Below are 21,233 nucleotides of genomic sequence, written 5' to 3' on the forward strand. Positions count from 1 at the left end.
TTTTCCTCAGACACTCAGGTGTGAAGATTCCAGAGCAAGTAGCCATGACAAGTTTGGCAGATCCTGCTCAGCTAACATTCCTGGCATGATCTGCATAACCTGTAAGCGGCTGAGCGCACCCTGCATAAATAAGGCCTGAGCAGGGGGCAAATGCCTGTGAGTAAAAATGAGCAACATGCTATTCACTAAGCGACAGGCTGTGCAATGGCAACCATTCCAGTGCTCGGTTCACCATTCCTCTTTCTGAATTATGTGAAGTGAACGTTGATGATAATTAAAATAAAATAAAGTAAAAAACACACACACACACACACACACACACACACACACACACACACACACACACACACACACACACACACACAATGCCTTGTCTCATAATAAATAAATAAAAAAATCCAATAGTCTTTTCTGAATTTATATACTCACTGCTGAAAAAGTGCCACATTCTTCCCTGAGAGTCAAAAAGTCACAAAGAACGGCAAGGAGGCCGAACTGAGACGGGTCTTAGGACTTAAATTCAGTCGTAAAGGCACAACATCCAAGTAACTGTCACAATTATCTCATAATCGACTGAGCCGATCGCAGCTATTTAAGCCCACCACAACTATTTTCCACAGTGGTTAGTGTTCAGAATCAAACGTTCACATTACAACAAACAGAATGACAACTGGATGACTTCATCTACCGCTTTCAGCCGTACAAGTGCATGAAAGAAAACAGAAAAACAAGAAAAGTTCTAACTTGACACTGGTGCTGCAGCATCTATCGAGGACAGTGATGAGTAATGTTCACTTATTTGAGCCTGAGCTGCGTCCACCAGCAGTTGGGAGCTACCAAGTATGGAAAGCGAGAAAGAAACATAGCAAATCAGCCATTCTGACAACACGTGTGCTTCAACAGTGGTGTACAAGAAATTAAAACGTAATTTAAAATGATTTATATAGCATTAATATAAATAAATCAAAATGAATCATCAGCTAAAATTCCAGGGAACACTTTATTTGGAACACCCACTGCAAAAGCTCTGTAGATGCACTTAACTTAAATTCTACTAATTAGTTATTAAATTTAATTTAATTTAATTTAAGCTTAACCTCAACCTAACCCTGGTCCTAAGGCTAAAACTGGCATTAATCCCATGCCTAACCCTAACAATTTTGTGAATCAAGTGGCGCATACTTTGTTAATGATTGTGACTGAGGGATTTCTACTCAATCCAACACCGACTGGGCTGCATCATCTGAAATTTGTCATCATCAATACTAAACACACTTTTTTGTTTACACCTTCTTTACAGAAGAGTTTCACTGGAGCATCTCTAAAAGCCATTTCTCTTTGGGTGACAGTTGTTGCAATCTAGAAAATCACTGCAAAACTTTAAAATTAATCAATGTGTTTCCTGAAAATCAACCACAAAAGGCAAATCATTCAACCCACAGCAAAGCATTCAACAGGTTGCACTTATAGTATAATTTATACAAATTTTCACCAGTGACAATATAAAAATGTAAGTATTTTTTAATCATGCATCAAAGCTCAGCCTCTGGTCGATCAGCACTGTCAGCATTTACTGCTACGCTTCTGAGCAGCCCAGGATGGTGACAACTACGAGCCTTTCTGAGGACAGTGAATGAGTGCATCCAATCTCATGCAGCCAAGAACTAAAGTTTTCTTAAAGAAGATAAATATTAAACATTATCATGTCTAATTAGGATCGATCACTGCCAGCTTGACTTCTCATTACCAGGCAAAAGCACTGTTATAAACCAACGTTAAAAAACAAAGTCAGGCCTTTTCAGGTGTGATATGTTTGTGCGCTCTGCATGTCACAAGCAGCCGGTCAGACGTCACATTAAAAGGCCAGGTTACTGGAGTTACATTTCTGCACTGAGCCTGGTATGTGTTTGCTTTATCCCCACAAAGTCACATTATAAGTGACTGTGGTCACAAATAAATAAGTCTTGTAATCAATTCGGGTATCAGCAGATAAAATATAAAACCAAAGCTCAACTGTGACCAATAATCCAAACTGATGATAGATGATATTTTTATTGCATTATGAAAAGGCTAAATGTCTGTGACACTGGACTGCTAGATCTGTTTTTTAGTCCCAATTTCTACATTTTTACGTTCAGCTCCAAAAAAAATAAAGTAGGTTACTGCAGGTGCATAAAGCACCCCGAGGCATGCCACACCAAAATCTTTGCAGCCATGGCAAAAAAATAAATAAAAATAAAAATTCCAACTAATCATCAAAATTCAAATCGTGGTTTCTGTAACCATCACTGAAAATTCACTAGCCTATATTAATTTATACAATTAAACGCTTTTGTACCTCTACAGACAGAGTGAAAAGATGGATTGAGGATGGATGATAGAGCTCAGGGAGGGGCAGATGCGGAGAGAGAAGAGAGGAGGCAAAGAGAGGAAAGCGTTCGGGCAAGAGGAGCAGGAGCCCCCCAAGAGTAAAATGCCCCAACCAATCCTGCCAGCTACACCATCACTAAACAGTAACTAAAAAAACCTATGTACAACAACTGTCTGCAATTTTTTCAGTTGTACCCATCCCTCCCCCCACCCCGGTCACACTGTCCCTGTGCCAACCTTTCTGACCCACAGAAAGCACTGATATTTCAATAAAACCAGCGCATCGGAGTGATATGTGGGGAAGTGGGAGGTGAAACATGACATGGGCTGATATTTTTCACCACATGCTCAGTGACAGTCAAAACTCAGAAGATGGTGACCAAAGTCATTTTACTCTGATTTAAGTTTACAGGAAAACAAGAATTTTCTCCATTAACTGGTGTGTGATGAATCATGCTTAATGTGACTGGCCATACGAACTAACCGAGTAAAAAAGGTCAACTTTGACTTGATTTTGAAGAGGATATATAAATGGTGGGATTTCATGCTTGAATTTGTCCCCTCATTACTCAGGTCATCAATGCATCACTCAGTTCAGGTTTTGTCCCAGCCCGTTTGAAATTGGCTGCCATTACGCTGCTTCTCAAGAAGACTGGTTTAGACCCTGAGAATTTAGCAAATTACAGGCATTATCTATAGACAATATCTAATCAACGAATGGTACCAGTCCAGTTAATAGATCATATTGAATCCAATGACCTGTTTGAAGTTTTCCAGTCTGCTTTTAGAAAGAATCACAGCACTGAAACTGCACTTGTTAGGGTGGTGAATGATCTCTTAATATCACCTGATAAGGGTTTGTTGAATTTGCTTGCTCTATTAGACCTTATTGCCACTTTTGATATGGCATGCCATAGCCTACTACTACATTGGCTTCAAATCTTGATTGGCATATCTGGTACTGCATTTGCCTGGTTTCAGTCATATCTAGAAGACAGGCAGCAGTTTGTCTCTATTGGAGGTAACAGATCTGACTCGTGCTCCGTCATGTGGTGCATGTACATGCTGCCCCTTGGTGACATCAGGCGATATGGATTGCAGTTTCATTGTTTCGTGGACGGTGTGCAGATCTCTCTCTCTATATAGCAGACGTTAGGACATGGATGACTGAGAACTTGAATAGTAATAAGTCAGAGACCATATTAATTGCCTCTCCAGCTCCAGTTAAAAGGATAAGCAACACTGCTGTCTCCATTCCTGGTTACATTGTCTTCTTTGACCCAGATCAGAAATTTGGGAGTGATTTTTGCCTCCACTCTGTCTTTTGAGCCCCATATCAAGAACATTTGTAAGGCAGCCTTTTTCCATCTGAAGATCATGGCTAGGATCTGCCCTTTTCTCTCTTTTCCTGCTGCTGAGACTGTTATCCATGCTTTTGCAACATCTAGAAGTGACTACTTCAATGCTGTGCTACATGGACTCCCTGCTCGGGTTAATAGGCTGCAGCATGTGCAAAATTCTGCTGCTAAGGTTTTACCCTACACAAGATCCTGGGAGCACACCAGTCCAACTCTGAAACAGCTTCATTGGCTCCCAGTTCAGCATCGCGTTCGATACAAATTGCTTGTGCTGGTTTAAATCTTTGCCTGGCCTTGCCCCCTCCTACCTTGGTAGCCCGCTTCAGTTATACTCTCCGGCTCGCACCCTTCGCATCTCCGATTCACATTTGCTCAAAGTTCCTCCCTCAAAGCTGCGCACTGTTGGTAACAGGGCAGGGCATTCAGTGTTGCTGGCCCCAAGCTGTGAAACAGTCTCCCCTCTGAGTTGCATGCATGTTCGACCCTGACTATGTTCAAAGCTAGTCTTAAACCCCACCTTTGGGTGAGCCAGTAAATGATGTGTATTGCCTTTACATATTTCTATGCTATTTTTTTTATTTCTTTTTAAATTCATTTCTATCTGTTATTTTTGTAGTGTTGTTGGGTGTCTTGAAAGGTGCTTATCAAATAAAATTGTATTATTATTATTAGTATTATTATTATTATTTCTTACGTGACAACATCACTAAGGCCTGTTGTTCTCTTACAACAACCTGATGCCTCACCAGGACGCAGAACCTCAAACAAACAAACAAACAATTGACAATACATGAAACAATGACATGTTCGCCAACCCTGATAGAAAGAAAACAAAAAGACCCCCACTCCCCCCCACCCAAAAAAAAAGCATAATGAAAACACCAAGAGAAGCAAAATAGCAGAGAGGGGGTTGAGCTCATGTGAATAACCTTTTGGTGCTGGCAACACAGCTCCTACTTTCCAGAATAATTGAATTTGGTGTGCTTTGTGACCACGTATAAAGGCTTCCCTTTGCCAAGCGGCAGGCCTGGCCACAGCCGTTGCATAACAGAGCTAATAAAGAATAAAGGAGGGCTGCAGGGGCCTGGGGGAAAAGGGAAGGGGAGGGAGGGGGAGACACGTGGGAAACGCTGCCTCCGTTGGGCAGCTTTGTCTGGGGCCGCAGGCAGGCACAGTCCCTCAGGCGGTAGTGTAGGCATGCCTGACATTGTGCTCATTCCACAGGCACAAAAGACTCCCCACAGAAACTCAGCTAGAGCAGGACAGAGGAGCTACCTGAGGAGGCCCTCGGACACGCACCACACAGAGGCACAGGGCGTCCACTGCCTCACACAGCTGCAGTACACTTCCTGTAACAAGAGCGACTTCAAAAGGCATCAATCAGTTGAATATATTGTCTTAAAATTAGCATATGCCACCTACACAGCTCATGGTGTTTCAGTCTGCATTTCTGGCTTATATGAATTATTAAACACTGTAATAAACTACAATCTGCAATAAACTGTAGTAAAATTCCACCTTGCCAATTATAAAAAAGCCATCACTCCTGCCATTAAAAACTCCACTTTTGAGAGCTATACTTTGTACGATTTTGCGATTTGGAAACTTAAACTTAAAACTCTAGCCTGACACTATTTCAGGCTTTAAAGGATAACCCGCAGCAGTGCACGCACAGCACTTTATTTCTTTACATTTCAACAAATCTTGCACAGCTTTAAGCAGCGTGACTCCACTATCTTTCCCTTGTTTGATAATTCATGCTGAATGAGCCTACAGCGACTCTGAATAGTAATGATTATAAAAAGTTTTTTTTAATGAGACAGTCTTTAGATTATTAAGTGGCGCAACAATCTAAGCACTGACCCCATCACTGCGAGTTCAATCCCATCTAACCAACAGCCATCTTACCTCCCCCACGCAGCACAATGCTAGACAACACAGACATCTGTTAGCTGACAGAGCTGCTAGTGTTCTCCTCCAAGTGTGCATCAGCAGCAGTTTAAAACGTTGCAGTGGTGCTTCACATGACTTAGAACCACACGCTAATCTTTACCCTCCCCAGCTTGGTGATACTGGGTGATGGGAAGACCTAACTAGCAGGAATTTCCAAAGACTAAATCAGGAGGGGTGGGTGGGAACTGGGTTAAAAAAAAAAAAAAAAAAAAAACAGGTTAAGATGTTGAGGATTTTCCTTCTCCTATAAAATGTACTGTTTGGAAATCCAATGTCTGCAGAAAATCACATGCCAATAAACCAGTGTGAAGCCCCTGACCAGTCTCTAATGTTGGTTTTGACCATGCTGGTTAGGTCAAAAACGCTCTACCTATGCACAAACCCAGAAGAATCAGACAGAACTGTGGGCAAGGACCTCCAGCAACCATAAACTGCAGCTTCACCTAAGCATGCAACCATATGTGTGTGTGCGAGTGCGAGAGCGCAGAGAAAGAGAGAGAGCGAGATGAGAGCCAGCCTGCTGGAGGACAGCCCCACTTCACACAACAACTCCACATCTTCCCCAAAAGACTGCGCAGTGAATTCACAGTCAAATCACAGTTTTCACTACAAGTTGTCACCTTCCCAGCAAAACCCAAAAGCTCGTGTCTTCTGGCACACAACTACCGCTAACATATGCTTTGGCAGAGCCATAAACAAAGAGAAAGTCTGAGACAATGTGCCAACGCTGTTGTAAACCAGATGTCTGAGATTTCTGTCCTAGCCAGCTAACATCAGGCTTAAGAGCAGGCAATAGGACAATATGACAGTCGCTACTGTGATCACCACAATATGCATTTCTAAGCTTATTGTTGATATTGTTGGTACTTAAACACACAACTGCTTATCTGACCACAAAGAGAGCATCATCAGTCGTGTTTAATGAGATATACTGCAACACAATGGGACACGTTGAATACAAGTGATTAGAATCATAGTTTTGATTGTAGAACTTATCAGCTGTTACAAAAAGTAAACGCTGTAACGGTGTACGGTGAAAACCTCTTGAAGTATTGGGATTACATTTTTGCCATTTCGCCCAGCTATAGTCAGTCAATCCTGGATTTTCTACTCCGCCCCCTCATTTGCATGCACTTTGTCACATAACAAAAACAAATGAAAATATAAATGAAAAACACAAATGATGCTACATATATAAAGAGTATAAAAGTATAAAACATTTACTACTTGTTTCATAAAACAGGTCCTGGTCTACAAGGCTACTGACAGCACCTTCCAAGCAGAGCATCAGCATTTCCAGAAAAACAATGGCACAGTGTAGTTCAAAGCACAAATCACCTGGTAATTACCTAAAAATGTACAATACAAATTATATCAATATACAATTACATTAACGATAATGTGGTTGTAAGTAGCTTACAAGCAAGCCTCAAAATACACTAGACTTCTTTAAAAGTCAGCTTCAACTTGCAGATGGCCAAGGACTCATATGAGACCTACACCTGTATGGCATTCAATTTACTCTCATTGTGTAATGACAAACCTCAGTTTTTATTCATTCACTCTTCCACTTTATTTCAACGCACTTTAGGCTGCCTACCACATTAATGTTCAAAATGACCTTTAGCATTCCTAAAACTGCAGACATTTTCCAGTTTGTCCCTAGTTAAGACAGTTAGACATCTCAGCCAAACTGTGACACATCCTGCGTCCCACTTACTGCGCCTACCAGACATGACACATCCATGACTTTCTGACTGCACTCCTTCGTAATGCAGGGCCACAGTAAACACCAAAACATATGTTTCGGGTAGGTGAGTTACACAGCGGCCTAGAGTTTAAAGCCCCTCCTAAACACAAACCCTACACTCTATGACTGCTTTCATGACACTGATGGAAATATGAGATTCTCAGACAAACAGGGTTCCTTTGGAGTCTTTACAGAGCAAATATGGCAAAAAAAGCAATATCACAATACAACAAGTTTTCAGGATAAACGATTTTTCTGACATCTGGTAAGCTGTAACCGATGTCACAGAGCCACATTTAAATACACTGTCAACATGATTTGTATCACTCATTTCACACACTGTGCTGCAGTAAATTTAATTAACCAGGACTATTTATGTCTGCTTATATATTTGTAAACAAACATTGGAAAGTGTTTTAAAGTTCTGGTGATATCCACCATAGGCTAAGAAAAGCTTATTTTACACATGGCGATGTAATTTATCATGATGATGATAATAAATGTTGTCATAGGGCTCAGCCCCAAGTTATAACTTGCTCTTCTTTATGGTGTTTCAGGGTTGCTATCAGCTTTCTGATGTTTCACTTTGACTCGTTTATGGTTCTGTAATCCATCAAACAAGCTTTTAACGGCCCATGTCCCACATTTTTACTACTTTTTTTCCCACCAGGCCTTACATTTGTGTGCTTTTACGCATCAAAAACATGACTAGTTTTACATGATCACTTCCAAACTTTATCCTTTAGAATTAAACAGGCTGTTTTTGTTACGGTGTCTTTAAGATTGATATCTGTAGCCTGATGAGTTAAACTGCTGTACAGGCAGATATACGTAAAATAATTGGCTTTCGGGACAAAACTCAAAAAATTCAAAATGGGTTGTTTTGGATTAGGGAGTGAATTGTATGTGTTGGCATGTTAACAACGTACACTACATTGAACTCACTGCAGAAGGAAAGAAAATGCATGAACATGTATTGGATTTTAGCTTAATTAGCAGTTTATCATACAGGCACTGGAGGTTTGTTAGATTACACATACATATTTGACGTAGCACGTCGTGGCATCCGACAGACTTTTTGAACATCGCATTTTAGGTCAATATCATACAGCCCAACTACTGAAGTTTACTTGGGCTGTTGATTAGTCCTCTGCATTTTTCTGCCAGTCAGTCATCCTGAGATGAATCGGGTCTGCTATGAGTTCTGTAAGCAGATAAGAGGAGAATGTGGGGAGGGAAACCAGGTCCTCTGTAAGCCTGAAGGCACAAGTTCATCTCTAGATCTCTAATAACTGATGGTGGTCACTATTGACCACCAATGACTGCAATTTTTATGTCAAAAAAATGCATTAAAAAAAACCCAGAAACGTGTAAAGCCTCGCCTATGACGGTTAAAGAGCAGTCAAAAATAAATAAAATATAATAAAAACACATCAGTACTGGAAAACCATTAGGTTAATCCCTTTTCACAAGCTCTGTGTGTGCTTCTCCGTTGTATTTACCACGTGTAATTAACCAGCATGGCAAATGAACACCAGCCTCCCTAATTCACTCAACCACCCTCAGCTGGAAACTGGGATAGTTTAGATGGTCTTCAATTCACAAGCCAAAGTCAAACAACTGGTAGCTAAGAGGCACTGAGGGACCAGAGGGGTCAGAATTTTCCTCGTTTTGTATTAACATCTTGACAAATTATTAGCAAGCATATGGACTATTTACAATATTTAACATCTGTAGACATGAACGGCCCAACAGCAAGCAGTCTTCCCCTTCAGCTAGTTTTTCAGACGTGGGTTAAGGCTAGTTTTGAGTTATATTGCACCAAGGGTGTTAAATCCCATTTAGACCAGGTTTAGATTTAATCTGGGTCTGAGAAACCAGACCATTGTGTTTATTTAAATAGAGCCACTGAACCTCTGAAAAGAAAACAGCTAGTGGGATATAAGGAAACTATGCACAGATAGCCATCTGCATTGTATAATACAGAAACAAAGACGAGAACTGAAGGAATATATAAAGGCACACTGGCAGCACAGACTCAAATGCTCAGAGTAGATCCCAGAAACTGGCCAGCACTACAAAGACGCGGCTCTCTTTGAGGTACTCAGCCACACATAAATTGTTTGGGAAAATGATAAGCTATACAACAATCACGATGAAAAGTGTTACAACTTTCCCAGTGGCTGCAAATCCCCTCTATTCAATTCATGCTAGGGCTTCTAGTGAACTCGTGTCTCACTGAGGACCGGCTGAACGCCTGGTTTTAGCCCGTTTCTCTGCTGGTGAAAATACAGACCTCACAAAGCCCATCCACAGTGCTTTCCCAGTGGCCCAGCTAGCATTCCTCGCATATTTGCACATGGAACTCTGGGAGCTCCACTTCAATTCTCTCTTTCATTTGCACTCTGTTTACATTATGTGGCCATATTTTTTTTTTCAAAAAGAGAGAGAGAGAAAAAAAAAGGGGGGGTTAATTTTATGACAATGGTGTCCAAAGACGGGAAAATTCAGTTTGGATAATTTTGTTAATCTGTTTTAGGAAATAAGATGGGCATGTTCACCCAGTTCCTTGGGGGATACTGCAATCATGATGGTAAAAATTATACCATTTATAAGTAATTTGGAGATGTCATCAGCGCTCCTCTGTAACAAGCAAGTCAGGAGAGTGCTACACACATTGTGGACCAGTCAAGCAAAGTAAAGCCTCCACGTCAGTGAATTTCCTAGATGAACACTGAGGGATAAAATGCACTTTTGACAGACTCGTAAAGAAGCTCAGGTGATGCGTAAGGAGCCGTCTTGCCACTCCAGCCCACTGAAATGTAAAGACAGTACCATCACAGACTCCCTTTCCAAACACAGATTAGTACAGCAGCACCAATAATAATAATAATAATAATAATACTTTTATTTTATAAAGCGCCTTTCAAGAGACCCAAGGACACTGTACAATACAAAAAAAGTAAAACAGATAATACATTAAGATTTATAACAATATATAAAATAAACTAAGAAAAAAAAAATATATAAAATAACAACAATAAAAATAAAACAATAATAAAAGACTTAACTAAAATAAATAGAAGTTCGAGAGAAATTCTCACTCAAATGCTAGCTGGAAGAGATAGGTTTTAAGACCGGCTTTAAAACATGATAGAGATGATGATGTACGGAGCTGTAGTGGAAGCCCATTCCAGAGTTTTGGGCCAGCAACACCAAACGCTCTATCACCTAGAGTACGGAATTTTGTAGAAGGCACAATTAGGAGATGAGAGTAAGAGGAGCGTAAAGTGCGAGTTGGAACATACATCTGAAGTAGATTACCCAAATAAGTGGGGGCAAGATCATGGAGAGATTTAAAAACAGTTACCAGTATTTTATACTGTACTCTAAACTGGACTGGAAGCCAGTGGAGATCCCTCAATACTGGTGTAATATGTTCCCAAGATCTTTTATGGGTCAACACCCTAGCAGCAGAGTTTTGCACATACTGCAGTCTGTTTAAAAGCCGGGTAGGGAGACCATGCAACACTGCATTACAATAGTCTAATCTAGAGGTCACGAATGCATGAGTAATGATCTCAGCAGCAGCAGAGGACAGAAATGGGCGAATTCTGGAAATGTTCTTTAAATGAAAAAAGGCTGTTTTGCAGACATTTTTTATGTGGGGTTCGAACGACAGTGTTGTGTCAAAAATTACACCCAGATTTCGAACCTGAGCAGAGGAGGAGACAACAAACCCTGGTATAGAGAAAGCAAGGCTACTGAGCTTTCTGGCAGTAGCAGGAGAGGAAATCAGTATGGCCTCAGTTTTAGTACCAACTAAAAGAGACACGGCGACCTGTGTGTCTACATTACCCACGCATGTTATTCACTACCAACACTTCCGCTTAATGTTTAAGAAGTGACAGTAGGGAGGTGCTACATGTGATCCGTTTGTGATTCTTAGAGAACCTGTCAAAACGTACGTGTTTGACAACGAATACGGATTCCTTACATCAGGCTTTTAGTCCACATCGCTCACAACTAAGGAACACATGCAAGTTTAGCAGACTGTCACATAGAGGTGGGCGATACGGCAAAGTGTCAAATCATGATGTCACGATATTTACTTAACATCTGATAAATTAGAACAGATTAATAAGCCCACAGTTTAAAAACACCGAACTCAAACACTGAACTCAACATTTTACTCTCTGTGCTACTCCAAATCCAACCAAACAGGACTGATTAGGCTCTCCTTGTGCACGAACACTCATTTGGTCAGTGGCCTTTAAAGCACCGATGCTGAGAACTATCCTGACATATTATGGGATCATTTATCATAATATTGATCAGTACCGTCGGCTCTACTGTCAAGCCTCTCCTCAGGGGTTAAACCTTCATTCAAAGATGTCACTGACGGTCTTCCCTGCTATCATCATGAAGTCCTTTGACCGTTAACGATGCCACATGGACAGCAGATTAAATGGTCACACTGGCTGGGTGGGTGACCAAGAGTTCATACTGAGGGATCCTGTAACAACAAGCCTCTCGTGAGACGGTCACTTCACTTTTCTCTAGTGCTGATTCTGCAGGCGCAGGGCATGAAGTCACCCTGGGGTTTACAGTGACAGTGGAGGCAGAGGAGATGCACCATCCATCTTCGGTGGAGGTTAGAGGTTTCTCCACCTCCTCTACAGCTCACAGAGAATATGAGTCAGAAATGAGTCATTTAAACATGAGTTACGTTTAAACGCCGTGCTCTGCTTTAATTTTCATTTCCCAATCAGGGCAAATCCGACTTCTCACTCGGGCTCCGCGGAACCACAAAGCCACTGGTGCCCATCGCAAGTCAGTCCACGCAGCAGCGCGCGGACACGAGCCGGGCGGAGCAGAGCGGATCTGTTTATCACCATTAACGCTCCGTATATTCCGCAAACTCCGGCAAACAGACACTCAACGAGTTTTCCACGTCTTCTCTACTTTCTGTTCATCGTTTAAAACTCAGCCCCCGCCCTCCAGACAAACTCCTGGCGGATGCACCAGGCTGCCAACCCCGGAGGATGGTCCAAACTCGGCCCGTAAGGACGGAGACCGTCCGCGGTGTGATGGGTCTACCGGGCTTACCTGTCTCTCGGGTCGATCCACGAGGTCTGCCGAGTGTTGTGGTCGATGTAAAACACCCTGCCGTCGTAGTCCCTCGCCTCCTCCCAGCCCGCGGGCAGCGGTAGCTCCGAGCTTTCTCTCCGCTTAGCGCCGCTCTCCCACGGCATAGCGCACGGCTCGCCTGCGCCCTCTCCCCACCCCTCCCGGCCTGTTCTCCGCACGAAAAACCTCGACTTTTCCCTTTACTGCATTACCAAACGCTTAACTCCCATCAGCTCTCGGAAACGCAGTTAGAAAAACAAGTGAGCCGCCACAACTCGGGGACCGAACGGCGTTAAACTCCCGCATCCACTTTCCTAAAAGTTTGCTCCTCCATGTTCGCCTCTCCCGCCATGTTTCATTCCACACTGGGGATGCACCGACTCTTCAACGAATCGGCTCCTTTGGGCTGGATCTTTTCAACAAATCGGATGAACCGATTCACAGGTCCAACTGAGCCGAACCTTCTGCAGCGTCGACGTGTCTCGCACAGATCATAAGCTTTGACGCAAATTACAGGTGTTTTAATTCGAATAACCACCTTTCACAGTTTAGCCTCGCAGCATCACACCACGGAAAACGATCCGCTCTCTTTCTTTTGCTCTCTGTCCACTGCCGATGGCTCTCTTTCCGTTATGGCTGTGATTTGTGTGTAGAAGTAGCGAGCACCAGCTAACACTAACTCGCCAAATCACACACCTTCTAATGTCGTTGTGCGCATGAAGTGAGAATAAAGTTGCAGATACGTATCGTTGCACAGCTGCATCGAAAGCCGCTGTATTTGGAGGAAATGACAGTAACGTTGATTTGACTAATCACTGTGCCACGAATCGTTGAATCGGTCGATCGGTCGTTAATTTAACGGACAGTTCTCAGGAATCGGTTCTGTAGACTGAATCGAATTTTCCATCGCTCTTCCACACTGGCCATCTTCGAGCAGGGGTAATTTGCATAATCCCCGCCCATATATACATGACGCTGTATTTAAATGAGTCCCGTCTGACCAATGGGTTAGTAGGATTTTGCCACTTCACAGATGGAGCTTTAAATTGGCGTTTCAGCGCCACTCAACAGTAACTCAGTAACTTTCATACACAGCCAAATGATTAGAGATGCACAAAACCAAAAACACTGCTGAGGTTTTAACACCATTTTCCGGGTAGGGTAGCTTAAACAATAACCATCACGTTGTTTGAAAAGTACTTATTTTCAAGTCAACAAGAGAATAATTCCATATGCCTGCCATGGGTGAACCGCATGTCTGAGTAAAATATCACATTACTTTAACATACAGCCTGTAGAGCTTTACACTAAAACATCTCGACCTGAACGATCTTTGTTTATAGCCCAACAGTTTAGCACAGAGGTGTGCGATAATTCTGTAGAGACAGAGCGCCCTCTTGTGGCTGCACAAAACATCAACCGAGGACGTGAGATTTCAGCAGAAAAATGATCGAATTATCATCAGAGTGTAAATATAGCACTAAACAGGCAAGGAAGCTTGATTTGAGATACCAGTAAGAGCTCTTTACCTGTATAAATCGTCAAATGAAAAACGAAAAAGTGTTTTTTCATGAGTTAAAATACCGTTCAGTGAAGTGATGTTTGGTATGTTTGGACAGTATGGTCCCACTGATCCTGTAATGATGTCTTTTTCTGTGGTCCACCTGCCCTACATGTCTTTGCCTTATCTGAGTCACATGATTAACTGAAGAGCAAAAACATCTGGACCTCAACCAATTGTTCAAATTGTGTCACACAAGTAGACTACAAACCAGGATTCGGGAAATACTGATGTGAGCTCTTACTGGAAACTGTGTCACAAGGCTCGAGAGGCATGGTTGGAAAAGGAAATGTCACCTTTAAATGGGAATTTCACCAGTTTTTCCAGATTTCTGAATAATTCAGTCCCTGAGATGTATTGGTGTGAAATGTTTAATGGTAGAGAAACTTACAGAATGATTTATTCACAGTGGCGGTGATAGGAATCCAGTCATAAATCTGGAAAAAAAAACATTTTCTTTGGGGACTATTTTGTCTTACAAAGCCCTAAATGTCCACTTCACCATGGATGCATTAAAATAAATGGATTAAATACATTTTCAGCTTTATCACAGAACTATCATAACACAATCCTGCAGTATATATCTAACCACTTAATGTACACTTTCTGAGATAAGTTGCTCTTGAATTGCTGCACTGTTTGCCCGAGCAGTCTTGTGGAACAGTGGTGATCCCCTCCTCATCTTTACTTCTGAAAGACTCAGCCTCTCTGGGAGCCCTTTTTATACCCAGTGATGTTACTGACCAGTTGCCAATCAACCTGCCAGGTGTTTTGTTAGCATTACACAACTGTACCAGCCTTTTGTTGCGCCCATCCCAACTTTTTTTGCAACGTGTTGTTGGAATCAAATTCAAAATAATGTAAAATTCAAATATTTTTTCAAAAAACAATAAACTTTCTCAGTTTCAACCTCTAATAAGTTGTACTATTTTCAATGAAATATCAGGCTTTACACAGTGACCCAACTTTTTTGGAAATGGGGTTGTAAAATAACAAAAATGTTATTTTTTGTTATTAAAAAAAAAGTTGTTTTATTGACGGTGGAAATATGTCCATATGTGACAAATATACCTTGGATGTAAGGGAAATCCACATATGCTTACACACATATTTCAAATCTGTATATTGCCATATATCAGATTTCCCCTATAGGATCCCACAGTGCTACCTCCGCCTCTGGAGTACTCTGCCCCTGGTCTGCCCCTGCTGGCTAGTCAGACCCTTCAGGCCCCACATGGTACTCAGAGAGATGCTTCTGCTAGGCACAACTAAGTATGGCTGGTAAAGATAACAGTGTGGACCCCATGCGCGAGACAATTGCCTGTGAAAGAAGAGGTCAACTCCACTACAGCAGGCTAGATTACTTCATCGACAAAATAAATAAATAAATAAATAAATAAGGCAACACAATATCTGTAGCAAATTCTAACTGCATTACTGAGTAGTTACCCAGTAATAACTAATGATGACTACAAACAGAGCTGCGTGTGTGATGTTCACATTTCTACACCATCTGAGCTACAGGACATATAGTGAGGGGAAACAAATATTCAGACACTGATATGTTCAGGAGATTGGCTGAGCTATCCAAGAACCTTCACCTCCCCTATTTTAACTGCATGTTTCGGGACGTTGTCTTGTTTAAATGTCTGTCTTCGCTGCTTTCGGATGGGATTTAATTCTCCTTTAATACCTCTCGGTACATCGCTCTATATCATGATGCTCCCACCTCTGCACTGCACAGCGTGGTCTTCTTGGGATCATAATATGTTGAGCTAAAGGTTAAATGCCCATGTGCTAATTTTGGATCTTTGTGCTTTCTTTGTTGTTGAGGGGTTTTGCAGGGGGTGTAGAAATGGAGACAATTGCAATGCAGTTCATTACCTATTGTTTAGCATGTAACTGTTGTTCCTGCTGCTTTCAGGTCATTCTGCAACTCTTTCTGAGAGAGGGTTATAAAGTCTTGTCTGGTTCGCCTGTCCAGGAACAGTAAGTCACAGTTCATCCCTGAACCTTCCACTTGAAATAATTCAACCTGAATGCTGTGCAAAGTGAATGTGTGTATTACAACTATATTTATAATTAAAACAAAAATTTTGGCAGCAATAATACACGAATAATTTGTATGTAATCTTTACATATATATATATATATATATATATATATATATATATATATATATATATATATATGCACACACACACACACACACACACACACACACACACACACACACACACATATATATATAAGTCTCTGTGGTGGCTGTGAAGGTGTCAAGGTAAAATATGAACCCCGGCATGATGGTCTTTGTACACTTAGCCATCCTCTTGTGCACGGGACGCCCTGCCAGACATTCACAGGAGCTTATCTCCTACACTCCGCTCCTGGCAGCCCAGCATGTTTTTCGCATGATAAGCTTTCTCACCATCTCCTCCAGCATGGTGACAAAACTTACCAGAAAGAGAGCTGCAAACAAACTGAAATGAAATGCTGAAAGCAGCCACTTTCTCCTAAAAACCACAACAATCAACACTTTTAATTGCATCCTGTCTACGCTTTTATGGCATCCCGTGTGGTGGCCTGTCTGGGACGAGCGGGGCAGGGCCTGCGTATGTTTTTTCCTCTCGTCTCTCTCACTGGGATGAAGCCTAGAGGGCAGGGCTATTGTCAGAGTGCCCTGTCTTGCTCACTCCCTCTCTCCTCCTCCTCCTCCTCCTCCTCCTCCTTCTGTTCTAGCTCTCGAGGTGAGATGATGTGGGCTTCATTGAGTGGAGACTAACGGACTGTAAAGTTAGCTGCAGTGGACGGCTACTGTTAGGTTCCAAAGACGCCGTTGCTGTTCCGGGGCCTTGTTGCCTCTCTCCTTCTCTCTCTGTCTCTTTCTCTCTATCTCTCCCTCTCTATCTCTTCCTGCCTCTCTCTCTTGTTCACTCTACCTCTCCTTCTCCTTCTCTCTCTGGTTTCTTGAGGTGACATTTGGGCAGTTGAACATGTCTAACCCCTGCTCCAGTCTTCTGGAGGTGCTTGGATTAATAGTTGGCGTTGGGGCCTGGTTCTGCTCTCTGGCCGCCACAATAATGCCATCGTGGAAAAGCCTGTCCACCGAGCTGCTGTCTGCAGAGAGCTACGAGGTGGGCCTGTGGGAGACCTGTGTGGTGCAGGAGGGGGGGGCCACGGAGTGCCGTGAGTACGACAGCCTGCTGGGCCTCTCTCATGACATCATGCTTGCCCGCATCCTCATGTGTCTGTCGGACGCTTTGGCCCTGTTGGGCATCATCATTGCCATCCCTGGACTGAAGCAAGTGAAGAGCTGTCAGTGGGAGGAGGGCTGGCGGGTGAAGCGTGGGATGAAGATCACAGCAGGGATCCTGTTCTTAATAGCTGGCATTGTGGGACTCATCCCCGTCTCCTTCATGGCCCATGATATAGTGAAGAAGTTCTTCGACCACTCATTGCCGGAGGTGGTGCCTCGCTTTGAGTTCGGAGATGCAATGTTTGTGGGCTGGGCTGCAGGGTTCCTCCATGTGGTTGCAGCGATCCTGTTCTTCGCCTCCTGCTCAGGGTTGGGCTATGCAGAGCCACGTCTGGTGTACCACCGGCGCCAGAATGAGTACCCGAATGCCCCAGGACCTTCAGGAAAGCGCACAGAGTATGTTTAATGGACTTTCAACGAGCACTCCCACAGCTGTACCACTGGGACATTGAACAATGGGACAAAAATGTGCTAAAAATTTTTTTAAACTGTTTTCTGAAAATATTATTCTTAAGAGTTTATAGCTGAAAGATGAACTTTCCTCCATAATTCCCTGTTCCCTGGAAATCAGCTGCACTCACACTGCTCTTTTCATTGGCCACTACAGTGCAACAGGTAAATTGTTTGATTAAACCTACCAGTATGTGGTATGTCAGCACCACTAATTTGTTCTCTTCTGCAGTGCTGATATTCATGTGCATACTTTTTCCTAGCCAAAGGCAGTTTTCTTTGCTATCTATATGTCTATGCTTCACATCAATGTACTATTTAAATGTGTATTTAGGGATGTAAATAATATTTTACATTAAAAGAATTTTTGATATAAATGTGCGCATTATTTCTTTGAATGATAAAAAGAATGATAAAATGATAAAATGTAAATCTCCTTTGTACCTACAATTATTGCTCATTGCCCATTCCATTCCTCAATGGAAAAGGATCACCATACGATAGATCCTATACTGGCAACAGCTACCTAATGTACCTAATAAAATGTGTGTGTGTGTGTGTGTGTGTGTGTGAGAGAGAGAGAGAGAGAGAGAGAGAGAGAGAGAGATTTGTGTACATATATCTGTACATTTGGGGGTTTTATGCCCCAGTAATTCTAAACACATTCAATGATATTGAGATCTGGACTCTGAAACGCCTAGTTATTGTGCTTTTTCCTTTTTTTGTCCATTCTATTTTCTCAGTAATGGCTTTCTGACATCCTGACTCATAGTGTTGAGTTGTCTTCTCACAGTGGAAGGACGGACAGAAACACCTGTGGATTTTTTCAGATCTGAAGCAAGAGTGGAGCTTGAGGTTCTCCTCTCTCTCAAAGCTTTAAGTATTGTTTATCTGATGGTGGCAGTGCAGCAGTTGGTATATTTCTCCATTATACACCATATATAGTGTAGGTTGGTATATACTTATATAAATATTGCTGCTTGTATCTTCATATTTTCAGAATGACAACTTTACAGGAGAAGGACCAAACATACTTTTCTTTTATGGAAATCAATGGAACCAGAATTTTTGCCAAGTAATTTTGGGCCATTTGATTTGGTCAGTTCATGGTGAAATGTACACAAAATGTAAAAGGGCAACAGGCATTTTGAAATGACATCAAAAACTGAAAAACTGATTTCAGGTTTTGTTCTGACAGCAGTAATATATATATATATATATATATATATATATATATATATATATATATATATATATATATAAAAACTGAACTAAATGATCTTAAATGTCAGCCACACTACACGTTCATTCCTTGCACTTGGAGAAACCACTTCACGTCACGTACATAAATAAAGAGCACATGTTATTAAGCGACTGGGAGGAAAAAGCATGTCAAGTACCTGACACTAACTCATGAGCACAACACAACAAATTCACATTTCAGTTGAGGTCGCTCTCAAGTCACTTGTTAATCTGTTAGTGTAAGAAACGGACTGAATAGCTGTGGACAGGATTTTGAAGAAGTTAAAGGACCAGCTTGAGTCTAATTGTGTCTGATGGCCTCTCCATCAGCGTGTGGGTTAAGCTGTTCTTAATGAAGGCCCTAACGAGTAGCATGTTCTGCAAGGAATGCCAAACAGTGACTGCCCCGCTGCCTCCTCTTCACCAATATTACTCTGATTTGACCTGGTCAAAGGTACCGGGGTCCTTGGACTCTGGAACAGATACAGCAAGAGGTACAGGGTACTTTGCCAGTGTCCCAACTGCAATAGCCCAACTGAAATGGACTTTTACCATTAGAGGTGCCTTTAAATGTCAAAGATTAAAGATTTTTGCTGATTTTTCTATTGTACCATGATGTCCTGCTACAAAGCTTCAACTGGTTTTGAATAAATGAGCAATGAGTTTTAGTTTCAGTAAAGAGGTTCATTGTTTCACATGTGAAACTTGAATCATTTTTAAAGATGAACTGAGGAGTTTACTCATGTAAGGGAAAGGTGGCGGTAGTGAGCTACACCAACTGGTAACATACATGTCATACTCTTTAAAACTCCTTAGTGAGGAGGAGCTACAGGACAGCTCCTGGCCCAATGAGATGACACAATGCAGAAGGCCTCTTAGTGAATGGAGGGGTTCTTGTTGGTAGTCATTTATGTAATATTACAGTTTTGGCCTCCTCTTTTGCCCAAAAAGTCTTTTGCTCCCGATGGAAAAGGGGCATTATTTGTCTTTCACGTCTTTAAGGACAGCATTATTCCTGCTCCAGCTACCATGCATCATTGAGCAACACCACATACTACAGAGCTTTAGATACCAGGGGGAAAAGCCCCAGCTGTGAGTAGAGGTTCTCAGACTAGAGGACGCCAGATAAATGGGAGTGTGCCCTTATGACTTCCTGTGATGGATAGTGATCAGAAAAACGGAGCCGCAGCGTTATCGTGAAAATGAGCAATGTTTAGACTTTGCAGAAGATTGTGTCCATTTTGTCCTGGCGGTGGGAGGAGAACACCTTGCATTTGCAGAGAAAGGGGAAATGCAATTTCAGCACATCATTAAGACCAACATCCTAATGCAATGGCCTGTAAACAAACAAGTGAAAGCAGCAGATAAATGAAAATGTGAATTCCTGACATAAACAAATCACAAGCTACTGTATGAGCTCAGAATTACAGTGCTATTGTTTAAATTGCTTTGAGAATGAAGAAACAATGAATAAAATATGCCTAACTATAGAAGACAGACAGGTAATACCACGTAAGCTTTTCAAAATCCCAATTAATCATACGTTAATCCACCTTTTCTTGTCTGGGGGATAAAGGCCAACACGCCTCCGCCCATGCACATGAAGCTTGCCACTGCATGTTGTTGAATTTCTGGCTGTGCTGCATTGCAAAGCACCTCAGCCTGCTTGGAGAGTGCAACACATATAGAGAATAAAAATACAGGTGCATGTATTTCTTCATTTCCACAATCTATGACATGTAAGTGAATGTAGTGAAATATAAGCACATATGGATTAAATACTTATTCACCAGGCACTTTATTAAAGTGCAAAATACAGGGGGCCTGTGGGGTCCTGAGAAACCCTAATTAGTTTCTTGGACCCCCTGAACATTCTGGGGGATCCCTGAAAATAATTTTGTTATGACGTAATGCTGCTCAGTGCTGAAAAACTGATGCTCAAGTGTAAATTCAGGGAAAGGTCATTGTTTATCCCGCTTCACTCACACAAGCCTCTGTCTTTGACATTCTTAACTAATTAGAGATGCTGCACTGCTATTTCATAAGTTGGTCCTTCATAGCCTAACAATTGTAACTATACCCAATTTACCTCTAAAAAGCCGTAAAAAATGTTGAAACATGCAGCGGCATATTCAAAAATCTGAAAACTTGCCCAATGTCCCG

General features: G+C 41.9%; 2 protein-coding genes across 4 annotated transcripts in view; one reads left to right on the forward strand and one right to left on the reverse strand.

The window, feature by feature from the left end:
- wwc3 (WWC family member 3) overlaps nucleotides 1–12,949 on the reverse strand; it is a 62,417-nt gene extending 49,468 nt beyond the window's left edge. For all 3 annotated transcript variants that reach the window (XM_037535110.1, XM_017698158.2, XM_017698157.2), the window contains exon 1: nucleotides 12,541–12,949. In XM_037535110.1, the coding sequence (XP_037391007.1) occupies nucleotides 12,541–12,686 (146 nt within the window). In that variant the 5' untranslated portion in view covers nucleotides 12,687–12,949. The remainder of the gene's footprint in view (nucleotides 1–12,540) is intronic.
- Nucleotides 12,950–16,885: 3,936 nt separating this feature from the next.
- zgc:153311 (uncharacterized protein LOC751666 homolog) lies at nucleotides 16,886–18,205 on the forward strand. The gene has a single exon (XM_017697934.2). It carries the CDS (start codon nucleotides 17,116–17,118, stop codon nucleotides 17,782–17,784), a length of 669 nt encoding a protein of 222 aa, XP_017553423.1. The 5' UTR covers nucleotides 16,886–17,115; the 3' UTR covers nucleotides 17,785–18,205.
- Nucleotides 18,206–21,233: the final 3,028 nt, after the last annotated feature.

The sequence above is a fragment of the Pygocentrus nattereri genome, chromosome 26 (assembly GCF_015220715.1).
Source record: "Pygocentrus nattereri isolate fPygNat1 chromosome 26, fPygNat1.pri, whole genome shotgun sequence".
In the NCBI taxonomy this organism is placed as follows: domain Eukaryota; kingdom Metazoa; phylum Chordata; class Actinopteri; order Characiformes; family Serrasalmidae; genus Pygocentrus; species Pygocentrus nattereri.

Coding starts and splice junctions, on each gene's coding strand:
- zgc:153311 (XM_017697934.2), top strand. CDS start 17,116: ATGTCTAACCCCTGCTCCAGTCTTCTGGAGGTGCTTGGATTAATAGTT.